General features: G+C 42.2%; 1 protein-coding gene across 1 annotated transcript in view; it reads left to right on the top strand.

Annotated features, from left to right (window-relative positions):
- The window catches only part of ACAD8 (acyl-CoA dehydrogenase family member 8), a 29,891-nt gene extending 22,478 nt beyond the window's left edge, over nucleotides 1-7,413 (top strand). Inside the window, exon 11 of the mRNA XM_040431091.1 lies at nucleotides 6,669-7,413. Coding sequence (XP_040287025.1) covers nucleotides 6,669-6,721 — 53 coding nt within the window. The 3' untranslated portion in view covers nucleotides 6,722-7,413. The remainder of the gene's footprint in view (nucleotides 1-6,668) is intronic.
- Nucleotides 7,414-13,439: the final 6,026 nt, after the last annotated feature.

The raw sequence follows: 13,439 nt of genomic DNA, 5'->3' as shown, positions 1-13,439 counted from the left end.
GGACAGCTCCGTTCAAAGTGTAGCAGCCATGGTGGATTACTGCATGAGGCCTTAAACTGAGCTGTGCTCCCTGTTCCATTCAAAGTGCTAGTTCCAGTACCAGAGGCTGCAGTGATAACTCTGAGTACAGATAATGTAGTAGATGTTACCAGTGATGGCCAGTTCTCAGTGTTCGCCCGCGAACACATGCAGGCTGCCATCTTAAGTCCGCGAGCCGGTCTGAAACAAATGCGGTCACCGGGAGCAGGCAGTTCCAAGAACAGCCCGATGAAGGCCCCCGGCGGCTGTTCTCGGAACTGCCTGCTCCCGGTGACCGCATTTGTTTCAGACCGGCTCGCTGCACAGGCACAGGTAAGGACTTACCTGTGCCTCGCCGGACTTGTGATTTAAGATGGCAGCTCGCATGTGTTCGCGGGCGAACACTGCGAACTGGCCATCACTGGATGTTACCTGCAGTCCTATGTAACACCACAGATAACACAGTGATAACTCTCACTACTTATAATGTAGTAGATGTTACCTGCAGTCCTATGTAACATTAAACACCTACCAATTATAAGCACCGGGTAATGATAACGTAAAGAGAGCCTTCACTATACAAAAGTTAATACCCAAACAATAGAACTAAAGCTCCATCTCATAGTAAGAAAAAATCTTTATTAAATACATATAATCACATATATCCCCGGAAGAAGCCAGGTTGCTGGCGAAACGGCATTGGGAGAAGGAGGGATCGGCGCGCCTACCTTGGGTATTTTTCTGAACTTCTTGAATTCCACATTGCCTACTGATGCCCCTATTGGATATCTTGTCCAGGGTTCTCTTGTCTTTTTTGGCCTTTATGTGGCGTTCCCCAATAAGTTTTGTATGCCCATGTGTGTTGATCCCCCAGTCCCCTTCGGGGGTTTTCACTCGCTGAAATATGCCTGTTCACTGCTGTTTTTATACTTATATGTGATTATATGTATTTAATAAAGATTTTTTCTTACTATGAGATGGAGCTTTAGTTCTATTGTTTGGGTATTAACTTAAGCAAAACACAGTGATAAGCTGATCGCTGGGGGTGTCAGACCCTCACCCAGTGTCGGACTGGGGTACCTAGGGCCCACCAGTAAAATTTATTTTGGGGGCCCACCATACGGATACATTCGAATATAATAAATAACCTAACAAGTTTTTTATATGAACATAGGCTGGTTGAGGTGCTGTACAGTGAATATATGTATGAAATCCAGTAAGTCTACTGTGTCATATGCCATTTGTGCAGGGGGTGGGAGACTAGGGGCCCACTTTGCTCAGGGGCCCACCGGGGGATTCCCCTGTACCCCTGTGGGCCAGTCCGAGCCTGCCCTCACCCATCAGATGTTAATGACCCATCCTGAAGATACGTAATCAGTATCAGGAGCCCGAAAAACCTCTGAATTAAAACCTGTTTAAATTTAAACAGATTTTATTCTTCCTGCCCACATCTACACATCAAAACAGGACTTGGAGGGTGTCATCAATAACTCTTAGGCTCCTTTCACATCTGCGAATTGGTATTGTATACAGGGAGTGCAGAATTATTAGGCAAGTTGTATTTTTGAGGATTAATTTTATTATTGAACAACAACCATGTTCTCAATGAACCCAAAAAACTCATTAATATCAAAGCTGAATATTTTTGGAAGTAGTTTTTAGTTTGTTTTTAGTTTTAGCTATTTTAGGGGGATATCTGTGTGTGCAGGTGACTATTACTGTGCATAATTATTAGGCAACTTAACAAAAAACAAATATATACCCATTTCAATTATTTATTTTTACCAGTGAAACCAATAGAACATCTCAACATTCACAAATATACATTTCTGACATTCAAAAACAAAAAAAAATCAGTGACCAATATAGCCACCTTTCTTTGCAAGGACACTCAAAAGCCTGCCATCCATGGATTCTGTCAGTGTTTTGATCTGTTCACCATCAACATTGCGTGCAGCAGCAACCACAGCCTCCCAGACACTGTTCAGAGAGGTGTACTGTTTTCCCTCCTTGTAAATCTCACATTTGATGATGGACCACAGGTTCTCAATGGGGTTCAGATCAGGTGAACAAGGAGGCCATGTCATTAGATTTTCTTCTTTTATACCCTTTCTTGCCAGCCACGCTGTGGAGTACTTGGACGCATGTGATGGAGCATTGTCCTGCATGAAAATCATGTTTTTCTTGAAGGATGCAGACTTGTTCCTGTACCACTGCTTGAAGAAGGTGTCTTCCAGAAACTGGCAGTAGGACTGGGAGTTGAGCTTGACTCCATCCTCAACCCGAAAAGGCCCCACAAGCTCATCTTTGATGATACCAGCCCAAACCAGTACTCCACCTCCACCTTGCTGGCGTCTGAGTCGGACTGGAGCTCTCTGCCCTTTACCAATCCAGCCACGGGCCCATCCATCTGGCCCATCAAGACTCACTCTCATTTCATCAGTCCATAAAACCTTAGAAAAATCAGTCTTGAGATATTTCTTGGCCCAGTCTTGACGTTTCAGCTTGTGTGTCTTGTTCAGTGGTGGTCGTCTTTCAGCCTTTCTTACCTTGGCCATGTCTCTGAGTATTGCACACCTTGTGCTTTTGGGCACTCCAGTGATGTTGCAGCTCTGAAATATGGCCAAACTGGTGGCAAGTGGCATCTTGGCAGCTGCACGCTTGACTTTTCTCAGTTCATGGGCAGTTATTTTGCGCCTTGGTTTTTCCACACGCTTCTTGCGACCCTGTTGACTATTTTGAATGAAACGCTTGATTGTTCGATGATCACGCTTCAGAAGCTTTGCAATTTTAAGAGTGCTGCATCCCTCTGCAAGATATCTCACTATTTTTGACTTTTCTGAGCCTGTCAAGTCCTTCTTTTGACCCATTTTGCCAAAGGAAAGGAAGTTGCCTAATAATTATGCACACCTAATATAGGGTGTTGATGTCATTAGACCACACCCCTTCTCATTACAGAGATGCACATCACCTAATATGCTTAATTGGTAGTAGGCTTTCGAGCCTATACAGCTTGGAGTAAGACAACATGCATAAAGAGGATGATGTGGTCAAAATACTCATTTGCCTAATAATTCTGCACGCAGTGTAGTGGGCACTCAAATATCTGTTGCTACACGTTGGGTACAACACAATTATCATTTAAGATTCAATTGCATATCATTCAATTACAATATTCTATCATATAAGACAATGTATATCTTAAAAATTCATAAATTCAAAATCTACAGCGTTCCTATAAGTCAATATATAATCAAATAGAGCATCTTATATTCTCCATAAAATCCCTTAAAAAGTTCCTTTAAAAATTTCCACACTAGTGAATGCGGTCTATAAGGTGCAATTGATAAGATGCAGGTATTGTATAGCACTCTTTGTGCTGTATAAGTGTCTTTCGTAGGTTAAAAGTCACAGTATAGCAATGTTAGGGTAGTATTCACAGATCAGGGGTTTTGTTATATGCAGTATGTTGTTGGTACTTACTGCTTGTTGTTCACTCTTTTGTGTATCTGACTGTAATGGCGTCCCACTACACGCCAGTTCACTCACCCCTATTTTTCTGCCCGATGGCGTGCATGTGCCTGCAGTTTTCCTTGAGCGGTGTTGCTGCATTGTTTAGTGGAGTTCTTCCATTCTCTGTTCAGCGTCCCACGTGATCGGAGCCTAAAGGAAGTCTCACGTGACCTGTATTTCGGTCAATTTGTTTCATTCGAATATATTGTATTCTGGAGGCGGTACCAACCTCCGTACATACAAATATTTCCAAAGTTGTTCCTATGGAATTTTTCGCAACAATCTGCTGTACAGCGTCTTCTTAATAAAAGGATCTCATCCGCTCTTGCTATACGCGTTTCGGGGTTACGTACCCCTTCATCAGTAGCTGGTTTAGGAGATCCTGCTTAGTTCCTTATATACTCATATGGGTTCCACCCTTTGATTTGATTAAAGTTCTCTATAAAATCTGGTCAGGAACTTATGGGATTTGGAGTTTATATCCTTCATTATTCGCATATGAGAACATTCGCACATGGAAATAATTCGCACATGGAAATAATTCGCACATGGAAATAATTCGCACATGGAAATAATTCGCACATGGAAATAATTCGCACATGGAAATAATTCGCACATGGAAATAATTCGCACATGAGAATTTCGCATATGAGAAATTTCGCACATGAGAAAACTCTCATAAGACCTTCGTATGATTTTTTTTTAATACTTAATATAATCGCAGGATTATAAAATATTCGTATAATTATACACTATTTGCATCTGGTCAGGAACTTATGGGATTTGGAGTTTATATCCTTCATTATTCGCATATGAGAACATTCGCACATGGAAATAATTCGCACATGGAAATAATTCGCACATGGAAATAATTCGCACATGGAAATAATTCGCACATGGAAATAATTCGCACATGGAAATAATTCGCACATGAGAATTTCGCATATGAGAAATTTCGCACATGAGAAAACTCTCATAAGACCTTCGTATGATTTTTTTTTAATACTTAATATAATCGCAGGATTATAAAATATTCGTATAATTATACACTATTTGCATGGGTACACATATTTTTTCCTATAATTGTAACACTACATATCTAAAATTCAGAATTATATCCCTTATATAAATGTCTCATATGTGTAATATAATTGAAATGTTAAAATACCATAAATAAAAGAATAAAATATACATATTTCTATGATGCTTCCTAGAAAAATTTGTTGTCATATTCGCTTCATCTGCTGCGGTATCTATTTAATTCAATATTCGTTCCATATTCGATCAATATATGTCCATAAAGAGTGGAGGTATATAGATCGAATATAGAACGAATATTGAATTAAATAGATACCGCAGCAGATGAAGCGAATATGACAACAAATTTTTCTAGGAAGCATCATAGAAATATGTATATTTTATTCTTTTATTTATGGTATTTTATGTATTTTAACATTTCAATTATATTACACATATGAGACATTTATATAAGGGATATAATTCTGAATTTTAGATATGTAGTGTTACAATTATAGGAAAAAATGTGTACCCATGCAAATAGTGTATAATTATATGAATATTTTATAATCCTGCGATGATATTAAGTATAAAAAATCATACGAAGGTCTTATGAGTTTTTTCATGTGCGAAATTTCTCATATGCGAAATTCTCATGTGCGAATATTTTAATGTGCGAATGTTCTCATATGCGAATAATGAAGGATATAAACTCCAAATCCCATAAGTTCCTGACCAGATTTTATAGAGAACTTTAATCAAATCAAAGGGTGGAACCCATATGAGTATATAAGGAACTAAGCAGGATCTCCTAAACCAGCTACTGATGAAGGGGTACGTAACCCCGAAACGCGTATAGCAAGAGCGGATGAGATCCTTTTATTAAGAAGACGCTGTACAGCAGATTGTTGCGAAAAATTCCATAGGAACAACTTTGGAAATATTCGTATGTACGGAGGTTGGTACCGCCTCCAGAATACAATATATTCAAATTAAACAAATTGACCGAAATACAGGTCACGTGAGACTTCCTTAGGCTCTGATCACGTGAGACACTCTTAACACGTGGGACGCTGAACAGACACTGGAAGAACTCCACTAAACAATGCAGCAACAGCGCTCAAGGAAAACTGCAGGCACATGCACGCCATCGGGCAGAAAAATAGGGGTGAGTGAACTGGCGTGTAGTGGGACGCCATTACAGTCAGATACACAAAAGAGTGAACAACAAGCAGTAAGTACCAACAACATACTGCATATAACAAAACCCCTGATCTGTGAATACTACCCTAACATTGCTATACTGTGACTTTTTACCTACGAAAGACACTTATACAGCACAAAGAGTGCTATACAATACCTGCATCTTATCAATTGCACCTTATAGACCGCATTCACTAGTGTGGAAATTTTTAAAGGAACTTTTTAAGGGATTTTATGGAGAATATAAGATGCTCTATTTGATTATATATTGACTTATAGGAACGCTGTAGATTTTGAATTTATGAATTTTTAAGATATACATTGTCTTAATGATAGAATATTGTAATTGAATGATATGCAATTGAATCTTAAATAATAAATGTGTTGTACCCAACGTGTAGCAACAGATATTTGAGTGCCCACTATACAATACCAATTCCCATATTTCTCATTGTGGTTGGGGTGAACCACACCATAGTGTGAGCACCTGTCCACGATTACAGGAGGGGTGAGCCACTATACAATTAATCCTTTCACATCTGCGTCAGAAGCTTCGCTCGGGGCTTTCATGACAGAAATAGTCTAAATCAGCAGCAATGTATGTCTATTTTATAGAAGTGTGTAGTATAGAGCACGGATGTTACGTATAGGTATAGTTATAATCAGCAGCTCCTCAGCCTTTGGAATAAATGAATGTGCGTCTGCACTACTGAGAGAATCTAGTGAAAACATGTCCTGCTATTGAGGCCAGTAAGGGTCCAGGTCTCAATGAGAACACTGCACCTGAAAGTAGGACAGAAAATGTCATCATCTTGATTTCTCAGTAGGGCAGCCTCAGACTTCGAATAGCTGGTAGTACCTCCGCATGGAGGTTAGATATGAGGGGACACTAATGAATATTTTATTTCCGACCTCAGGAACCAACGAGGTGATGCGGATGATCGTGGCCAGAAACATTTTACAGGGATGAACAAGTGGCTCCTCTCCCTTTTCAGTGACATGACCCTCGCCGGTGGGAGGATTACCTCAGGAGCACACCACGCTCAGGACTGATCAGCAATATACAAACTGCACCTTGCCTGGGAGGGGGCAGTTTTTTTTTCTCTTTTGGTGACTCTTTGGTGTCTGCATTATATTTGTATGTAGTGAATGTGCCGGCCTAACCCCCTGATCTGTAGAAGGAACCCCAAAGCAAAGCTGGAATCTGTGTAAAGCCGTATGGTCAGTCAGCTTATCTGTTAGACCCTGTATGGACCCCTTTATAAAGTTCTTATCTGGTATTAACCTCTTCCTGCCCTACGCAAAATTCATATATGGCAAAAGTAGGACGTTAACACAAACCGTTATACACTTACGGCTTACCAGAGATAACTCTGGTACCGATCATTTAATCCCTTACATACCATAGGTCTCCCCACAACACAATTATGAGATGTCCCTGGATTTCCTGAAAAAGCCCCCATGTCTGTCTTCTTTGTACCCCTATTTATGACCACAGATGGAGCAACAGGATGTATAAATTCATTGTTTTGTATGTTTCGATTTTGCCTTTTTGGGAGCTACGGTTACTTAAGCAAAAATAAAATGATAGGGGTCCCAAATAGATTTTTAAGTAGAGACTTCCACCAACCTTAAAGGGGTTCTCTGGGAATTAAGAAAATGAAAATACTTAAATATTACTTCCCAAATTCCTTTCATTAGTTATAATGGCTTGTTTTTTCTAGGGAGCAATCATCAGGGGAAAATAAAATGTCCGCCATCCTATTAGTACAGACAAAACCTGTCCTAATCACACAGCAGGACAAGTTACTTCACAACACTGTGCTATAGTCCGTCCTTTCTGTACTTCATGTCTCCTCATGAACTCCATTCCTACAGAGATTCACTGAAGATCTTATCTGTATTCAGGATCATAATCCCTGACAAGTAGGAAAGAGCCGTCTCAGCCTCCTCTATCTAAATGTTGTGAAGTAACTTGCCCTGCTGTGTGATTAGGACAGGTTTTGTGTGTACTAATAGGATGGTGGCCATTTTGTTTCTACCAAAGATAGGGAGCCTATACAAAATGAGCCATTAAAACTAATGAAAGGTATTTGGGAATATATTTATAATAAAGTAATATTTAAGTATTTACATTTTCTAAATTCCTGGAGAACCCCTTTAACGTGGCCCTGTTCTAGACTATTGGATGTGTCTGCCCTGCACCATCTTCAGACCCTTCTGACCTAACTTACTTGTGATCTTCTGTGCTGCCTTTTGCCAGAATTCTACACATCATCATGGCCTCTACAAACCTCTCACACAGAGAGTTCTCCTAGACTCTGGCTGGCACATGTAGGCTTCAGAGACTAGAGCTGGCACCAACCTCTGTTTACTGTGCATGGTATTTATCTTCACCATCTTCTTGGTCTGACTTCAATTATTTGCTCTGCCCATAGAAGCCTAGCTCAGGAATATAATACTGGATACACTGGCAGAGAGGGAGTGGGCAGAGGATTTATATGCTGTTCATAGTCTGTGGAAAGCTGGTTTACCTGCAAATTGTGGTGTGTATAGGGAGTTATCGAGCACATTGGGCATTTGCTTTATCTAAATTCTGGAATATTATAAAATTTATAAAATTCTGGCACAATTTGCAATTTTATGTTTTAGACACTTTTTGCACTTCACTGGACAGTGTAGGGAATTTATCAAGTAATTTATGCCACATTTTCATTTGTGACTTTTCACGCATCTCACTACTTTTCAAAAGGGGCAAGAAAATTAGTTAGGTCTTTCAACTTTCTTTGTTTTAGGTTTAAAAAAAAAAAAAAAAAAAAAAAAAAGGCACAAAAAGTGGTCCAAGATCACTTAAAGGCAGCCCACAATCTAGCAAATGCATTAAAGAGGTTGTCCACTCCTCTACCGCTTATGGCCTTAGCTCAGGATAGGCAATCAATATCTAAATTGCAGGGGGCTGATGCTCCTCCATTGATTAGCCGTTTCAGAGTAGCTCCAGCATCAGAACCATACAGCTTAGGCTACTTTCATATTAGCGTTTTCAATTCCACTATTGAGATCCGTCATAGGATTTCAATAGCAGAAGAAAACGCTTCAGTTTTGTCCCCATTCATTGTCAATAGGGACAAAACTGAACTGAACGAAACGTAATGCACCAAAAGGCTACAAGCAACGTTGTTCTGTCCACTATGTTTCTCTGACACAATTGAAAATGGATCAGTCCCCTATTGACTTTCAATGGTGTTCAAGATGGATCCATCATGGCTATAGAAGACATAATACAACCAAATCCATTCAAGATGGAGGCATGCGGTTGTATTATTGTAACGGAAATGTTTTTGCAGATCCATGACAGATCCGCAAAAGTAACCTTAGTTCAGAACTGGTTACTGTATCACTGCTCCCAATAAGTGACTGGGAATAGCACTGCAGTAAGCAGCCCCATCCACTATGCACAATGAACGGTGCTGTGTAGCCCTGGTTTTGACTTCCAGCGAGCTGCTCTGAAACCGCCGATTGGTCAGGTATGAGGTGACAACCGCTGCTGATCAAATATTGAAGGTCTACACCAAGGATAGACCATCAATTGTAAAGAAGTGGACAATCCCTGTAAGAAGTGTGCACCTCTTAATACATTTTTCCAGTCTCGATAAATATCTTCCATAGTCAACAAGATGGGAAGAGGCTTGGAAAAGGTGGTGTGGCTTAGGATGCACCAATGTGCGCCATACATTTTGGCATAAAGTAAGCCAACCAACAAGGTGGTATAAAGAAAATAAGTATCTGCCTGATCTGTTGTAATCTGCCCCATTGTAGCCGATAGACGTTATGCCAAGCGGTCCTTTCTCTATTTGAGTTAAAGATTAATGGTTTGGGCCCCCAGAATCTGGGGCCACATAGGGGGATAAGGACAGGCTTATGTCTTACTGGGGGTTGTGGACACTGAGGGTAGGGCACCCTAATCACAAGGGAGATGCTAACTCCACACAGGAGCCACAGTGTCATCAAAAGACATAAGATATGACCACCATGTAGATGTATATAGATATCATAGTTGATATCCAAAAAAGGGGCAATAGTCGGGCATAGTAGGAGAACTACCAGGAGCACTACAGTCGTGGCCAAAAGTTTTGAAAATGACACAAATATTAGTTTTCACAAAGTTTGCTGCTAAACTGCTTTTAGATCTTTGTTTCAGTTGTTTCTGTGATGTAGTGAAATATAATTACACGCACTTCATACGTTTCAAAGGCTTTTATCGACAATTACATGACATTTATGCAAAGAGTCAGTATTTGCAGTGTTGGCCCTTCTTTTTCAGGACCTCTGCAATTCCACTGGGCATGCTCTCAATCAACTTCTGGGCCAATTCCTGACTGATAGCAACCCATTCTTTCATAATCACTTCTTGGAGTTTGTCAGAATTAGTGGGTTTTTGTTTGTCCACCCGCCTCTTGAGGATTGACCACAAGTTCTCAATGGGATTAAGATCTGGGAAGTTTCCAGGCCATGGACCCAAAATGTCAGCGTTTTGGTCCCCGAGCCACTTAGTTATCACTTTTGCCTTGTGGCACGGTGCTCCATCGTGCTGGAAAATGCATTGTTCTTCACCAAACTGTTGTTGGATTGTTGGAAGAAGTTGCTGTTGGAGGGTGTTTTGGTACCATTCTTTATTCATGGCTGTGTTTTTGGGCAAAATTGTGAGTGAGCCCACTCCCTTGGATGAGAAGCAACCCCACACATGAATGGTCTCAGGATGCTTTACTGTTGGCATGACACAGGACTGATGGTAGCGCTCACCTTTTCTTCTCCGGACAAGCCTTTTTCCAGATGCCCCAAACAATCGGAAAGAGGCTTCATCGGAGAATATGACTTTGCCCCAGTCCTCAGCAGTCCATTCACCATACTTTCTGCAGAAGATCAATCTGTCCCTGATGTTTTTTTTGGAGAGAAGTGGCTTATTTGCTGCCCTTCTTGACACCAGGCCATCTTCCAAAAGTCTTCGCCTCACTGTGCGTGCAGATGCGCTCACACCTGCCTGCTGCCATTCCTGAGCAAGCTCTGCACTGGTGGCACTCCGATCCCGCAGCTGAATCCTCTTTAGGAGACGATCCTGGCGCTTGCTGGACTTTCTTGGACGCCCTGAAGCCTTCTTAACAAGAATTGAACCTCTTTCCTTGAAATTCTTGATGATCCTATAAATTGTTGATTGAGGTGCAATCTTAGTAGCCACAATATCCTTGCCTGTGAAGCCATTTTTATGAAACGCAATGATGGCTGCACGCGTTTCTTTGCAGGTCACCATGGTTAACAATGGAAGAACAATGATTTCAAGCCTCACCCTCCTTTTAACATGTCAAGTCTGCCATTTTAACCCAATCAGCCTGACATAATGATCTCCAGCCTTGTGCTCGTCAACATTCTCACCTGAGTTAACAAGACGACTACTGAAATGATCTCAGCAGGTCCTTTAATGACAGCAATGAAATGCAGTGGAAAGGCTTTTTTGGGATTAAGTTAATTTTCATGGCAAAGAAGGACTATGCAATTCATCTGATCACTCTTCATAACATTCTGGAGTATATGCAAATTGCTTTTATAAAAACTTAAGCTGCAACTTTTCCAATTTCCAATATTTATGTAATTCTCAAAACTTTTGGCCACGACTGTAGTTGGCAATATTTTTGAGTCACTTTGAATGATACAATTAGTGTAGTTATTTTCATTATTTAGGAGGCACTCTTGCTTCCACTAGTAATATCTACTGGCAATATTAGTAGGGTTACTGGATGATGGGGCTACTCTCCATAGTAGTATTTATGGGGTGCTCTGTCTTCCAGACAGTGTAATTATTGGGGTTCTCTGGATGACAATATTTATAGAGGCACTTTGGCTGTTATCGGGTCTTCATCCTGAATTGGGGTTTCCAGTCATTTTCAGTAGCCAAGAAAGGTATGAGACAATTGCTACTAAAAGCTATATCTCAGGCTGTATAGCAACTAGAGATGTGAGCTATACATCCTGAGATATTCCACCTTGTAGCAACCCCCCCCCCCCCCCCCCCCCACATTAGCCAGATAGCTTAGGGCTCTTTCACACTTGCGTTGTCCGGATCCGGCGTGTACTCCATTTGCCGGAATTACACGCCGGATCCGGAAAAACGCAAGTGAACTGAAAGCATTTGAAGACAGATCCGTCTTCAAAATGCGTTCAGTGTTACTATGGCAGCCAGGACGCTATTAAAGTCCTGGTTGCCATAGTAGTAGTGGGGAGCGGGGGAGCAGTATACTTACCGTCCTTGCGGCTCCCGGGGCGCTCCAGAATGACGTCAGAGCGCCCCATGCGCATGGATGACGTGTCCATGCGATCACGTCACCCATGCGCGTGGGGCGCCCTGACGTCACTCTGGAGCGCCCGGGGAGCCGCACGGACGGTAAGTATACTGCTCCCCCGCTCCCCACTACACTTTACCATGGCTGCCAGGACTTTAGAGTCTTGGCAGCCATGGTAACCATTCAGAAAAAGCTAAACGTCGGATCCGGCAATGCGCCGAAACGACGTTTAGCTTAAGGCCGGATCTGGATTAATGCCTTTCAATGGGCATTAATTCCGGATCCGGCCTTGCGGCAAGTGTTCAGGATTTTTGGCCGGAGCAAAAAGCGCAGCATGCTGCGGTATTTTCTCCGGCCAAAAAACGTTCTGGTCCGGAACTGAAGACATCCTGATGCATCCTGAACGGATTTCTCTCCATTCAGAATGCATTAGGATAAAACTGATCAGGATTCTTCCGGCATAGAGCCCTGACGACGGAACTCTATTCCGGAAGAAAAGAACGCAAGTGTGAAAGAGCCCTTAGAGAGTAGGCACTGGGGAAAGCACAGATGCGGCAGGGAGAGGAGAAGAGCTAGATATCCTCCTGTCCCTGTGTAACATGATCCGGGGGAGGGGTGTACACATTGGTATTTTATTTCCCTTGTTCTGCTCAACAAGGGACAATGAAAATAAAGGAAGTGGCGTTTCTGTCGAATGGAAGAAATGAACGCCACCTGACATGGCCTCTGACGGATCCTCCGATGCTGATGTGAGTGGAGACTAAGGGCTCTTTCACACTTGCGTTGTTCTTTTCCGGCATAGAGTTCAGTCGTCGGGGCTCTATGCCGGAAAAATCCTAATCAGGATTATCCCAATGCATTCTGAATGGAGAGAAATCCGTTCAGGATGTCTTCAGTTCAGGATCGGAACGTTTTTTGGCCGGAGAAAATACCGCAGCATGCTGCGCTTTTTGCTCCGGCCAAAAATCCTGAACACTTGCCGCAAGGCCGGATCCGGAATTAATGCCCATTGAAAGGCATTAATCCGGATCCAGCCTTAAGCTAAACGTCGCTTCGGCACATTACCGGATCCGACGTTCACCTTTTTCTGAATGGTTACCATGGCTGCCAGGACGCTAAAGTCCTGTCTGCCATGGTAAAGTGTAGTGGGGAGTGGGGGAGCAGCACACCCATCGTCTGCGCGGCCCCCAGGGCGCCCCACACGCATGGACCATGAGATCGCATGGATCACGCGATCCATGCGCATGGGGCGCCCCGAAGCCACCCCGGGAGCCGCACGGGCGGCAAGCACACTGCTCCCCACCACTACCATGGCAGCACTGAACACATTTTGAAGACTGATCAGTCTTCAAATGC

Source organism: Bufo bufo, chromosome 1, assembly GCF_905171765.1.
Source record: "Bufo bufo chromosome 1, aBufBuf1.1, whole genome shotgun sequence".
Lineage (NCBI taxonomy): Eukaryota > Metazoa > Chordata > Amphibia > Anura > Bufonidae > Bufo > Bufo bufo.
This window is presented reverse-complemented; position numbering and strand designations above follow the sequence as displayed.